Raw genomic sequence first — 15,245 nt, 5'->3', positions numbered from 1 at the left:
TGTATTACACAAAGGATTACAGCTTTATAATATGGTTTGAAATTTAGTATGCAAAAGCAATTATTTTGTGAGATTTATGTCAATGTAAAAGTGCATAGGATCAGCTTCAACTAAATAAAATGAGCTTAATCCAGTTAAATGTATACAACATCAGTTTTAGGTTTTTTTTAAAAAAATACAAGAAATAGAAGACATGTAGGTTCTTTTTTGAAATGTATTTATCTCCAGCATAAATCATATTTCTTGAAATATTTAATTTGAACAATTTATTACCAGAATGTATGAATTAGAAAACCCCCCAAATACTCAGGTTAGTTATCTCGCCTTTGATGGATATATCATATATAATTTCACTGCTTCAATCTCTCTATGATGTGTGTAATTTGCAATCTTGATGGGCCACAACATGAGAACATTAATGCTGCTTTTATGATTTGGAAATATTTTTCTCAACATGTACATAAATACTAGTAAATTTTGTTTCATACAGAATTCATTAAAATATTTTTAAAGAAAACCAGATAGCCAATTCATTTCCTTTCCTTTTTTGCTGCCAAAATTATTCATACAAAAGGTGGGATATAATTTATATAAATGATATTTTATTCCATAAGATCACATTGTTATGGTGAATTAAAAAAAAGTTTAAATGCACAAAAATCAGTAAACATTAAAATGAGATGAAACAATCTAGTGAAACATTATCTAAATGAAACAATCTATATCACAAAATCCTTTATGAGGATGAAACACTTTGGCAATTAAATTGGCAACCATGCATCTTATATGTAGGCCATATAAACTGGCACTTTTGAAATATAACAATAAGGCATGAATCGTATACAAATTTCTATAGGACAACTTCTACCTAATTTAAATGGAGTTCTATAGTATAGTATTAAAAGGAGCTGTAGAGTGTACCAACATTTCTTTATTTCAGTTTAAAACCAAATTCAAATGCATATTTTTGTTAGTATAACTTAAAGTTCATTTTACAATTAGATAAATTTTAATAATGGTAATACATTCCTTTTTTCCATAATGTGTTTCAAATTTCTGGCCAAAACCTCAAATTCCTAATAAAAATAGCAGATGTTAGTTGCTTTGCAAAGTATCAATAATGAAGGAAAATGAAGAAGAAACATGTATTTATATATCTTAACTATATTTGAAATAAAAGATAAAATAATGAAATTAGCAAATGAATGTATAAGGCACTATCACAATTCACACAGTTTGGCAGTTACCTCTTTGCTTTAGTCTTACTATAATAACACACTAACTAAACCTTTAAATCAAAGAACATCAACCTAGTTACTTTCAGGAAATGTGTAAGTTCATTGTGAGTTTAGATAAAACATCCTTCTTTGATGATATTTTCGGGTAAATTACTGTGCAGGTATTTAATGTTCATGCTGTAACTAAGACATTTCCCCTTCTAACCCTTGATTCTGATACGGTATCCCTTAGAAATATAAGGGTTGCAAATCCCTTTCATTGCTTTAACAAACTCTTATTTTTCTTGCTCTGCTATACATGCTATCAAGTCTATTTGCACTCATTCAATACTACATTACAGATAAAGTTTCAGCAAATTTGTTTTTCTCAAAAATGCAGTGAAGCCTAATATCCCTTAAGTAACAACAGACTTGTCTTTCATTTAAGAGAGAACTGGCATAATTTTCTCCCAGAAACAAACCACCCCCTTACAATGGCTCTGTTCTTAAAATTCTGAATGTGATACAGCTCAATTTGCAGGTGTTCAGGTAGAAAGGTGAAAGGGTATTTGACCCTAATAGAGTAATTGTTTCTTGGGTAGGTAACTCCAGACAGTTCAGTGATACGGTTCTACAGTAGTACGAGATGGGTTGCCTGAGTTATCAACTATGACTTGCATTGGTGCACTCAAATGCTCAGTCACTGAAATAGATACATATTATATCTGCTTAAGGAAAGAAGATACACAAATCCACCCTCAACACCGAAGCAGAGAAACAAATACTTCACTGAAAAACTGTCCTGTAAGAATATTCTGATAGTTACTAATTTTAGCTGCAAAAGTTTACAAAATGAATAATTCCTGAAATATTATTAACTTCACAGACTGCCTTCCAGCTTTAAAAAATACTAAGTTTGGGATATTGTGAATTGCACCCAAAATAATTAACTAATAAAAGTTCAATAAACAGAGTTATTTATAGAGCCTAAGTAATTTTAACATGTAAACTAGATCTATTAGCATGTAAATTCCTGACTAGAAACAATTAAATCTGCTTAATAGTTGAGTTTTTAAAATATAGATAATATGGCCTTATGCTTTTAATTTTGTTTTCATGCATCAATACTATATTACTTGTATTTATTCCTGCACTTTTTGGTAATAGTATAGCATAAAGATTGCAACTATGGACTCAAATCTTGTGTTATTAAACATACACAGAGTTTCTTCCAATAGAACACTTGTTCATGAAGAATTGAAGCATTCATTAGCTACAACTTCAATTTAATTTAGAATTAGTTGCAGCATAATTCCTGTTTATCTTTTAATTCAAAGTGAAGCCATGTGCATTTGCCTTTCAGAGGTAAGATAAGTAGGTATACACGCCTCCCATCAACTGGTTCTTGCTATCTCATCTCAGCCCAGCCCAGAAAACACTCTAGTCTGCTTGTTCTGCCTTGATCTGCACAGCAAGTAGAACAGCGTAGAGAAGGAAAGTGCTGTAAACAAAGAGCTTAGGAATGAAGGATGGGAGTTGCAAAGCTTTATGGCAGCAAAGACAGGAGGGGGGAGGCAAATGAAATGCTGCTAGCTAAACCACCCTGGTAGGGATGATATGGAGAGAATCACTAGGATTAAACACTACATGAAATGAAAGAGAGGAGTCTCTTCCCCCATCTCACCCATTATAAACAGGAAAGGAAGAAAGAGAGAGACGCTGCCCACACACACTGATTTCATTACTGGACAAAACACTGACTAGGTGACAATCTTACAGAAAAGTAAGAGGAGGAATACTGCTTATTGCGGCATGCAAAGTATTCTAAAAACGATAAGGATTAAGGGTGACCTAAAGGATATGTAGTTTTCAGAGGAATATATTTTTTAAATGTTTATTTAGTGGGTTTATGCAGACAGATGTAAAGATGGTCATAAGACATTCATCTAATATTATAGTTTTATTTTGAAATTAAAGCACATGTAATAGCATATTGCATGTATTACTTCTACATGAGTGATTATTTATACTATAACATCAACAGTAAGTAGTAAGTATGCATGACCATGAAGTCACCAAGAGTCAAGTTTCACTTGCAGCAGATTTTAGTTTTTAGACAGTGATCAACTAATGTTAGATTAGTCTTTTTTCTTCTTTTTGGCTTTATCATTTTAATGAGGTAGAGAAGAACCTGAATTGGCCCATTAATGAGTCATTTCTAGTTAAGGAAGGTGACCATTATAATTTGAATGGAGACATGGTATTCTTGTTGCCTATATAGTTCTGAGAGTAATGAAGGCTACTTTGTGGTTGACATTAATTGCATTTTCAATATATTCTAATTTCATGTTGGCCTTTAAAAGCAGGTTCATTTTTTTTTCAGAACAAATTATTGTTAGTACTTTTTCTTTTTAAAAATTATTTTTTTAACTTTCTTTTTACTTTGATAAGCTAGGAATTATAATTGTCAGTTCTTAAACAGAGCATTCTTAAGATTGTTTTAAAAACGAAGGCTAATACAATTGTTGTGGACTGCCCTGAAAGCTATTACAGAATGGCTTTTTTGTAAAACTATTACAGAATAGTTTTTTCCTTAATTTCATGTGTAAGAAAGTATTTCTCAAACACAATTTTGTATTTCAAATAGAATATTTTAGAATTTCCTGTTTCTTCCACATAAATTAAGAGGGCCATTATTTCCTGAAAAATGATTTCAATCAGATCCCTCTTCCAGAATATTTATCTTAAAATTTTGCAAGAAATAAATTTCTACCCAGATGGATAAAATACACTAAAATGTTATTTAAATACAAATTGGAATCCAAATTTCTAATTTTGCTCATGTTAAATTTCTATAATAAAAAAACCCACTGCTCATACCATAAGGGTTGTTTCCTTACAAGATTGCTAAATTTATATTTAAATAAGGAATCTAAGTAAAGTTGTTAATGAAGGCTCTCTGTTACTTAAAATTTCATCTTATACTGGAAATTCAAAAACACTCAAACTAAAAACAAATGGAATAGATTACTATGAACATTTGAGGTGTACATAAAAAAAGGCAAAAAGAACTAAGTATTATTTCAACAAATGGAACTGATATGAAAAAGAATGGGAATAAAGAAAAAGGACAGGAATAAAGCCATAAGCTGGGGGGAGGGGATATTACAATATATATTTATGAATGAGATAGCCTGAGATTTTCCCATCATCAAATTAATTATTTTCCTTACTGTATGAGAACTGATCCAATGCACTTAAATGAATCAAGAAGAAAGGAACATTTTCAAAAATCGGAGCATCAACACATCAACAGCTTGGTTGTTCACAGGTATTCCCTATCCCATTCAAAGAGAACAACAATTTGTGGTAGTACAGAAGATTCAAATAATGAAAATATACTATTTTCTGCAATAACAAGTTTTCAAATTCAATTCTTATTGTATACATGAAACAGATCCTTCTCCCTAATTTATTAGAAGCAGTTTCTCTTACACATGGAATTCTGTAGTTGTCTGCCTAAATTATTCAATTGAATATTTAAATATTGATACAAAATAAATCAGTATGTTATTTTCTTTTAAAGAAACAATTTAAATCCAATTACTCAGTATGGATATGGAATGTACTTCCATATAATTTTATGTGTCTTGCCACCTCCTTTAGTTCCAAACTATCTCCCTTATGTGGAATTGATGCAGCCCTGGCAAACCTCAGGTCCAGAGGAGCAGCTGTTTTGGTGGGCTCTGCACCAAAGGCTCTGAAGAGAGAACATGGCAATCAAAAGACTATGGTTAAATGTTACATACAGGCTTCTGAACTTAACAATAAATGTTATTCTCTCAGAGTACACAGACTGAAATTGTCACAGCCATTCAATGTGAGTATGTTCTGTAACTGTGGAAAATCTCAGTACACTTTTATGGTAATAACAGATGTATGCCATCTGCCCAGGTTTATGGCCCAGAAGATGTTCAACTGCTACCATCTTATTTCAAGGAAAGTTCCTCTTACAAACCCCTATGAGAAAACAATATTAAATAATAATATATATAGTAAAATAATATAGAGAGAGAAATGCAATGTTTTGATTACATGATAAAAAACAAAAATATCTAAGTGTTGAGTCTATAGTCTTTTTTTCTAGTTATTTATTTATTACTGAAATAAAAGCCATTTTATGTAATGGTTGTTCCTGGACTGTAAGTATGGAGGCCCAGGATCAAATACAAACTTATTCAATGAAATTAATTGGATGACTTTAGGTCAGTCACTCTCTACTCTCCAATAGAAGGGTTATTGCAAAAAATTAGGTGAGGGAATTCTATGTATAGCATCCTGAGCTCCTAGAGAAATGTTGGAATGTATAATAATACAACTAAATAAAAATGACAATACTTCTTTATACACTGGGGTATACTACATTAATTATTTCTTACTTTTTTGGGGTTTTTTGGCACATTTACCAAACATGAATTTATTAAATAATGTTCATGTTTCTCCATTATATTGTTATCCTACAAATCCCCTATTAATCACAAACTTGTAATGACAATTTAAGACCTTAATCATTTCAAGATGCCTTCTAGTTTTTCATGTGTGATGGCTAAATACAGAAATGGTTTACATAAATATGTACAAACCTAAGCTAAATAAATCTGAGCACTAAAACAGGAAAAATAGTACTGGAACTGTTTTAGATTTACTTTAAAAATTTAAAACAGGTTGCAGATGAACGTTAGCTAAAATCAAAAGAATAATAATACATAATCTTCCAAGCTCTTGCAAAAATGTGGCACATTTGTATCTTTCTCCTTATACGAAGGGATTGTTGTTATTTAGAACAAGATTTGACTATTTATACCAAATTAAGTAATTTGAGAATGTCACTTACTTTTTATAAATTAAGGCTTAATATTCCTTCAAGTAACACAGCAATTATTGTATTATGACTTCTATACTGTAGGCTAAAAGGACATATTGTAACATAAATCTTAAACTTTTTATTAAACTGCGCAAATTCAAATCCTACCTTTTTGTGCACTCTGACATTTTTGCCTGGCATTTTCATTCATTTTGCAACATACATAAGTGTAACTGAAATGTTACCTGATCAATATTATGTCTCTTTCATGTAGCACTAGAGCACATTTCCCCAAAGACCACACAGCAATGCAGGAAATAAATGTGTAAAATATCAAATGTTAATGTTAACATAGCAACACTTAATGTATAACAACTGAAAAGGCTAAAACAATTCAAAATAGTCCAAAGTACCACAAATTATCCACAAGCCTATTTACAGAGTAAAATTTGTCTGCCAAACTAATTTACTAATTCATTTTGAAGTACCTCTTTTTACTTAAATTTTAGATATCCAATTATTTTTCAGCCCATTATAGTAATATGACAGTGGAGGAAAAAGGTTGCATACATCCTCATCTGCCTTAAAGCATTACACTTTCCAACTTCCACAAGTAGAGGAACGTGTGGCAAAGAGCTGAAGAGAATTAAACCCAAGTTGAAGACATTTTGATACTACATTAAACTATTGCAAAGACAATTCTTATAATTTCTATGTAAGAAGTTGCCTTCATATATTAAATATACATAAAAGTATTTTGAATAATTGCATGTGAAAATTACATAGAAGTAATCCAAATTTTTAATTTAAACTTGAATTAAAAAAGCTAATATTTTAAAAATTCTATTAGTTTTGTAAACTGAATGCTTACTTACGATCAAAATAGTAATTGGGAGAACAATACCTATTGGAGGAAAAACTATATCATTTGTTTCTATACTATTTAAATCCTAAACTTTTGAACATGTTATCTGAACCGAACACTTCACAGTTGTTGGAACAAACCAAAACCCAGCAGAAAATTCCCATTAGAGGAAGTTAATGATAAAATTTCCCTTGAGTGGACATTGACTACATGAATATATCCATGTTGTTTTCCCGAAAACTGTATGGAAGTGATTTATCATTTCCTTTGTTCAGGACATTTGACATTTCAGTCTAGACTGTAATCCTGTGATTTTGTGTTCTCTCCCTTTCCAACTTTTAATCAGATCTGATATTTAGTTTTTTGAGAATGGATAGGTGTTGGCACCTGCTGTGACTTGAGAAATATGTTATTTGTTAATTCTCTCTTCTCAAGCAGGTGTAAAAATTTAAAAAATGGGATTCTACTTTGCACAACTTTGCTTTTATCCGTGTTGCTCATTTACTTTCCAATTTGTTAGAACCGTTAAAATCTTATTACTTCAAAAGTATTTTAAACAGTTTAAATTTTGCAGAACAATGAATGTAGGTTGCAATTCTATAATCAGTAAACATGCTCAGAGATATAATTGTTACTGAAAATGAGTCCTAATAAAAAGCTGTGGCTCTTTGACAGTAGAATAGGTTATTGAAATCTACCTTATGACAAGTCAATCATAAAAATCTTGACTATAAGCATAAGCACACACATATTAGCTGCCTTACATCAAAAGGCCTTGAAAATATTCAGATGCTACCTATAACGTATCAGCATAAAGATAACGTTATATGAAGACCATGCCATAATATTATTTTAGAATGTTAAGGTTCTGTATTTTCATTCCTTCTTAAAACCTGTTACTCTTTGCACTACCTTGACCAATGTAGAATCCCCAAGTGAGCCACCAGAATCAGTGAAAACCAAATGGCTTAAGTAAATATAAAATATATATATTTATATACGTGTGTGTATTAGTTATATTCCACAACAATAACAGTTTATTTAAAACACAGATGATGGCAATTGACTGGTCACATTGTCGTTTATCAGCAACTTGTACTTAGAAGAATACAACCTCTAACTGTGATAATATAACGCTATCACAAATAGTGTTCTCCATAAAATTGTCTTATTCTTTTATATTACAAGGTTTTTACTTGGATATCAAGGAACATCAATATAATCTCTTATATCACCCTAAAAGTCTGAAGTTGAAAAATCACATGAGTAAGTCCCATAGCATATTTCAGCTCTTCCAAATAGGAAAAGCACCCCTCCTGTATGACTCCTTGAGTTAAACAGTTGTCTGAACACCAATTTCAGTTTCTTGTACTTAGTATAGTAGTGCTTTATAAGAAATCTAGAAAACAACCTCTATATACAGCACCTCCAATATTAGTATCATTCATTGTATAAACAGTTGTAGACATCTACCCACACAGCAAAAAACTCTTTTACCAGAAAAATGATACAGATTATACATTAAGATTATGAAGCAAGAAAACCCTATCACGGTTTGTCTTTGATGACCAGGAATCTATTTCATCAGGAATGACATAATAAAGATTCCAACCCTGATAAGTAAATCATTTTTAAAGAGATCAGTAATTCAAGGTGCACACCAATTCTGAAACTACTGACTTGTCCATTATTATTGCTTACTTACTGAATAGTTGATAACAATGTGTTCCAAGTGTGAGACTATTAAGTATTATCTGTGTCTGCACATTCAATGTTGGCTTATTGTGAACAAGTAACCTGCTGATGCATCCTACTTGACTGCTCCTGCTTTGCTTCTCCTGCCAGCAGAAGTGATTAAGTAAACCTCAGAAAATTCTTCTATGGTTTGTTTAGCCATTCCCACTGACTTTAGGGACAAATGGGAATTGTTAAGCTTGTGTGCAAAATTAATAACTGTTTGCCATTAAACATGCCATAAATGTTTAATAATATGTTGAATAAATTAAAAATATCGTACCATAAAAGCAGCCAGACTTCTTGGTGGTGACTCCCACTCAAAACAACCATTTATAAAATAGGCAGCATTTATAATGACCATGATGCAATGTTTCACACGCATAAAGTTCCTTAGAAGAAGCTAGAGGTAAGAAACAGAGCATGTGTTAGCTTCTTTTGTACTGTTGAATATATTCTGACTGCGTTCACATTTTATCCTAAAAGGATACACTATATAAAGTAAAAGTGCTATTATTGAATAAAAAAAGGAACTGTCAATAGGTATCCACAGGTTTATCGGTAATTGCAAAATATAAAAGGCTGTACCATTCCACTGTGCAGCACAATAGAAGAAATTACAATGCTGCTGTACTTACTAAGCTTTCATTCTTAATATGTAACTGTGCTCCAGGCACTGAGTTTCAAAGATTTACTATATTAATCCAGATTTTTATAACTAGCTACATGAAATGACATATGCAGTAATTCTCAGGCTATTGTTTTTCTATTTAAGATATGACAAAACATTACAAGGACAAGAAGAACTATGCATTTCTTTTTAAAAACTCTGAAGATCTTTTCACCAGCATTTGGAAAGATACTACCTTGAATTTATTCATAAAATTCAATGGAAAGAACTTGCTAACTTGTTGCATTTTAAAGCACAATACTTTCCCTGTTTTTATTTAAAACAAGATTTCTCGATTGAGAAATCAAACTATGTGATAAATTATCTACCCTTGTCTGCAAATGTGCCCACTAATTTCTAAAAATATGGGAGGACTGTACTGAAAGTACTTTGTTTTGTGTATTACAAAAGAGTATTTGCTTGTTTTATGATTATGTAAATATTATCAGACTGCTGATAAAAAAATCCTTACTAAAAGTAACTCTTGTATTTTAAGTAAGAAGTATACAAACACTATTCAGTTTATGAATCAGTTCTGGAAAAGCAGATTGATTTAGAGCTAATTTAGGTTCCGTAATTGTAATCATAAAGAATATAGAATAAATTTGGTTGTAATATTATTTTAGCCAATTCTTCAACAAAATGAACATTTTAAAATAGTCACTGTTCATAAGTAAATATTTCAACTAGTAAAAGTAAATACACATCAGAAAAAAAATACGTGTCATTCTTTGAAAAGTCAAATAAAAGTTTGTTGCCTTAATTAAGATTCTAATAAGCACCACAGCATTAGAACTAGGAGAACAAAAGACTGATAGATTCTCTAATCCACAATAATATGAGAGTTCCTGTAGGTCAAATTAGCCACAAAATGTATGGTAGACTAAGTTTACAGCCACCTGTGCCATAACCTGATACACAGGGGGAAACTGATGACTTTATTGTGGTTCTCATGACACTTTTCTAAAGCTCAGTTTTCGCTGGGAATGGTGTGTGTGTGTTCACTGTCCAGATAAACTTTTGTTATAAATCACGAAGTGTTTTAAATGCTTATTCCATCCCCCACCCCTCACCACCACCACAAAACATTGCAATTCTAAATCTTTACCTGTTTAGATAGTCTGTTTTCTTCTTCAATATATTTCTGTTCTTTGGGCATTAATGTTTGGATGCTGGCTTTCACCTAAACATCAGAATGTCACGATATTTAGGCACTGAAACATGTATCATTTAGAACCATTATCACAGCATTTCAAAATCACAAGGCCAAGATTATAAGCTAGAAATATGAAGCGCAGAAGCTCATGCTTGTGTATATATTACAGCAGTAGCAGTGAAGTGATAAAGTGTGACTGTCTCAGGCAGTGGCAGAAGAGTATTCTGCAGCATATATCAAAGTTTAGAGAAAATGAGGAATGACAGAAATTCTCTACAAATCAGGAACAAAAGCTTTCATGAAACCAAACTCTTTAGCAGTACAAAAAAGCCAAAGTTAAGACTTACAGCATTAAAAATCACATCCATTTCAAGATAGATGACCCCCTTTGTTGGCCCTGTCAGCTGCTTGTTTTTCAAAACGTAGGCTTTCTGTTCACCATTTTGAATCTGCAGGAAAAGGACATGACAGCCGTCTGTCTCACAGTCTCTACTGAATACACTCCCTCCATGACCTTTGACCCCCAGCTGCTGAAACTGACAGAGAACCCAAAACAACTGTGGCAATTCTGACAAGTACCTGTTCATTACCAGGACCAAGTCTGTCAGGAAAAATTAACTATCATGGGATTCAACATGGCGGTGAATTGAGTATGTTAAATTTTTTTCAGTATTCCTATTACAGACCTGGGTTGAGAAATGACAGCCTGTACTGATTGTTTCCATGAGGATAAAGAAATTCAGAGCAGATGACGACAGCAATGATGATAATAATAACAATAATAATATCAACTTACATACAATAATGGAATAACCACTTTGCCTAGGAAGTCCGCACTCCGATCACGATCTTCATCATAAACTGTCACTTCAAGAACTGAGTGGATATCTTTAATATTGCTATAAAGGGTGAGGCAGAAAGAGGTGAAAAGTCACTGAACTGGTTGCCAACAAAAACGCATCACTAAGCCTCAGAAAAATCAAACAGTACATGTATTTTTGAAAGTATAAACCTGAAAAAGAGGGCTAAAAGAAGACCAATTTAAATAGGAATACAACTCAGGCATAATACTGAACATTTGGCAATTACATACTTCCCTGCCCTTATTGTGTCTGCGGAATGTCTGCCAGCTGCATTATTTAGACTGTCCCAGACCCTATTAGTCAAAGATGGGCCGGAAGAACCAATTAGTATAAGTTGTGATCGTCTGGCTAAGCATTTCATAGATAAAATCACTTGCATTTGCTCTGAGCTGGAAGCCAGATAGATGAAATCTTTTGAAGTGATAGAGGTATCAACTTGTGGTGCTACCTAGTACCTTTCTGAGCTGAGTAAGCTCAAAGTAGAGTAAAATTCTCTACAATAGAGAATTGGACATCTGGCTGCCCAAAGCATCTAGATAGGGAACTGGGAGTTGGACTCTGGAGGTCACCAATTCTTCTTTGAGGGAAAGGACTATTGAAAGCTTTGAAAAAAGTCTTAGCCTGCCCACGCCTTGAATAATGGCTGTGGAACCAGCAATAGGGAACAGCTTTTCCTCTAATTTCAACCTGTCCTTTTTCTAAAGGATGTTAATAATGGAATTAAAATTTCACTGACCATGGAATGAAAACCGGACTGGTTGTCATGGATCACTTGTGGCAGGACTTAAGAGAAGGGAGAATCATCCTTGTCTTCCAAGATTCCAAAAGATTCCAAGAATTTTGAAACTATTGGTCACACTGTTCTTCTAGACCTCCTGCTAGAATTGGCAGTTGGAGGCACTTAAATAATCACTCTTTTAAGACTATCATGGACTCATGGTTGTTGGAAGTTAACTTGTTTTAAATTAGACACCATTTATCCAGAATGAATTTTAATGTCAAAGCTGGGGTTTTGAGGATAGATAGATAGATATACACACATACACAAGCTATATATTAAGGATATAATCATTTTAACATATTTTAATATATTACTATATTTATGTAATATATTGTATATATTACATAATACACATGTATTAATAAATACACCTGTCTGTCCATAACTAATACATTATTTAAAATGTGAAGGTGGATTATAATATAATTAAAATCTAAAGTATGTTAAAGTAGTACTAAAATAATGCACAATCTAAAACTGGAAAAAAGGACAACAACCCACAAATTAGTGGTGAAGGCTTACATGAAAAGGAAAAGGAAAATAAAAGATGTAATGGCAGACACTTCACAAATGTTAAGGTAGAACATTTCAGAGCTCAGGCATATTACATAAAATGTGTAAAAATGTCACTCCTGCTTCACACATAATGATCTCCCTTAACAATCTTAAGTTTGAACTGGTTCCATGTTCTACATGAGTAGAATCTGAACTTCGTTTATTAGCTAATAGGCAGCTGATTCAATTGCTTTCACAACATGAACATGGCCAAGTGTCTTGCTTAGCAACTTGTTCTCAGCATTTTCCACCAAATGAGATTTTTGGGAATAAATGCAAATGTAAGGGTTACTATCTCCGATTGTATTATCTAGGTGGCTAAGCTTTGTGAGACAGAGCATAATCAGCTAGACCTATTTTACTTTTATTGAAAAATTACATGAACAGAATTTTGCAAGCCTAAGAGTACATGTCTGATCATCATCATCATCATCATCATAACAGAGTTGGAAGGGACCTTGGAGGCCTTCTAGTCCAACCCCCTGCCCAGGCAGGAAACCTTATATCATATCATCATAAGCAGATATTCAATGTAGCACTATAGCACTTCTCATCATGTTCAGACTATCTCTCAACCTTAATAAAGATACAACTGATGCTATCCATCCATTAACAGATTGAAATAAAGCCATGATTGTTACAGAGGCCCTGAAGTTGGCAAGCACTCTGCCCCCATTCTCCCAAAAAAGTTTGGTATTAATGTTGGACTTGTAGGACTAAAAAGCAGATCATATAATGTTCTTATCCTAACCTTTGGGGTTTTTTGGCTTCAACAAGAACAAAAAAATAAAAAAAAATAAAACTGCTAATCAGAAATATTCAGTGGATTATTAAACTGTAAAGAACATGAAACAGATCTGTTTTTCTTGCAATACAATTAGGATATATGGCTTCGGGATATATGGCTTCGGGATATGTGGCTTCGGGGTGAGATACCAACAGTACACTGATGACACCCAGCTGTACTTTTCCACCCCGGGCCACCCCAATGAAGTTGTTGAAGTGCTGTCCCGGTGTTTGGAAGCCGTACGGGTCTGGATGGGGAGAAACAGGCTCAAGCTTAATCCCTCCAAGACGGAGTGGCTGTGGATGCCGGCATCCCGATTCAGTCAACTGCAGCCGCGGTTGACTGTTGGAGGCGAGTTACTGGCCTCAAAGGACAGGGTGCGCAACTTAGGTGTCCTCCTGGATGATCGGCTGTCGTTTGAAGATCATTTGACGGCCGTCTCCAGGAGGGCCTTCCACCAGGTCCGCCTGGTTCGGCAGTTGCGCCCCTTCCTTGATCGGGATGCCTTGTGCACAGTCACTCATGCGCTCGTTACCTCTCGCTTGGATTATTGTAATGCTCTCTACATGGGGCTCCCCCTGAAGTGCACTCGGAGGCTTCAGTTAGTCCAGAATGCAGCTGCGCAGGTGATAGAGGGAGCTACGCGTAGCTCCCATGTAACACCGCTCCTGCGGAGGCTGCACTGGCTACCTGTGGCCTTCGAGTGCACTTTAAGGTGTTGGTTACGACCTTTAAAGCGCCCATGGCTTAGGGCCTGGGTACCTACGGGACCGCCTGCTGTTACCACATGCCTCCCACCGACCCGTACGCTCTCACAGAGAGGGACTTCTCAGGTGCCGTCCGCCAAACAATGTCGGCTGGCGGCCCCAGGAAGGGCCTTCTCTGTGGGGGCTCCCACACTCTGGAACGAGCTTCCCCCAGGTTTACGCCAAATACCTGACCTTCGGACTTTTCGCCGCGAACTGAAGACACACCTTTTTATCCGCGCGGGGCTGGCTTAAATTGAATTTTAAATGTCAAATTTTATTAATTTTAAATGGGGTTTTTTAGTGTATGGTAAATTTTTAAATTGTCAGGCTAATTTAAATAAGTTTTTTAAATTGCATTTTAATTGTATTTTGTATTGTTTGTTTTATTCTGCCTGTACACCGCCCTGAGTCCTTCGGGAGAAGGGCGGTATAAAAATCAAATAAATAAATAAATAAATAAATAAAATATATTACAGTAATAGTATGACCTTTCATTTTCAAATTCAAAAAAATCAAATATTTCCATTGGTAAACTTGTAAGATCTGCTCCAATTCCCCATAAACTAAAAAAAGAATATTGAGCACAAAAGAACTTATCTACCAAATCATTTCCAATACATCAACTTTATATTAAAATATTACAAAGCCTTTTTACATTCCTTCCTATAGCTAACTCATCTTTATTAAATGAAAATTTACAATAACTGGTTAGAAAGTACTGCGCCACAAATGTCCAATTCAGCAAATTATTCAGCCTAGTATTTTGACATCTGATTTATCTCTAAGCTTAGCTGTCCTTTATAACAGGAATGGGCATATCTTAGATGTTAAAACTTTCTTAGCCTCCTGACCTTTAAAGGGGCTGCAGAAGAGTGCTTGGTGGTATCACTTGAAAGGTATTTTTGGGGAGATGGTTTAGAATTGGATTAGGAAAAACTTTGGTTTCCTAAATTGCTTAAGAAAGTTTTAGCCAAGCAACTTCTGATAAATTGCTCTAAGTCATG

At 33.8% G+C, this 15,245-nt stretch overlaps 1 protein-coding gene across 1 annotated transcript in view; it reads right to left on the bottom strand.

Annotated features, from left to right (window-relative positions):
- The window catches only part of LOC131192955 (multiple C2 and transmembrane domain-containing protein 1-like), a 144,676-nt gene that overhangs the window by 66,711 nt on the left and 62,720 nt on the right, over positions 1-15,245 (bottom strand). The window contains exons 11-14 of the mRNA XM_058172595.1: positions 11,303-11,405; positions 10,854-10,955; positions 10,459-10,533; positions 8,964-9,083 (exon numbers count right to left, since the gene is read on the bottom strand). Of these exons, the coding sequence (XP_058028578.1) occupies positions 8,964-9,083; positions 10,459-10,533; positions 10,854-10,955; positions 11,303-11,405 (400 nt within the window). The remainder of the gene's footprint in view (positions 1-8,963; positions 9,084-10,458; positions 10,534-10,853; positions 10,956-11,302; positions 11,406-15,245) is intronic.

This window comes from Ahaetulla prasina, chromosome 2 (genome assembly GCF_028640845.1).
Source record: "Ahaetulla prasina isolate Xishuangbanna chromosome 2, ASM2864084v1, whole genome shotgun sequence".
Lineage (NCBI taxonomy): Eukaryota > Metazoa > Chordata > Lepidosauria > Squamata > Colubridae > Ahaetulla > Ahaetulla prasina.
This window is presented reverse-complemented; position numbering and strand designations above follow the sequence as displayed.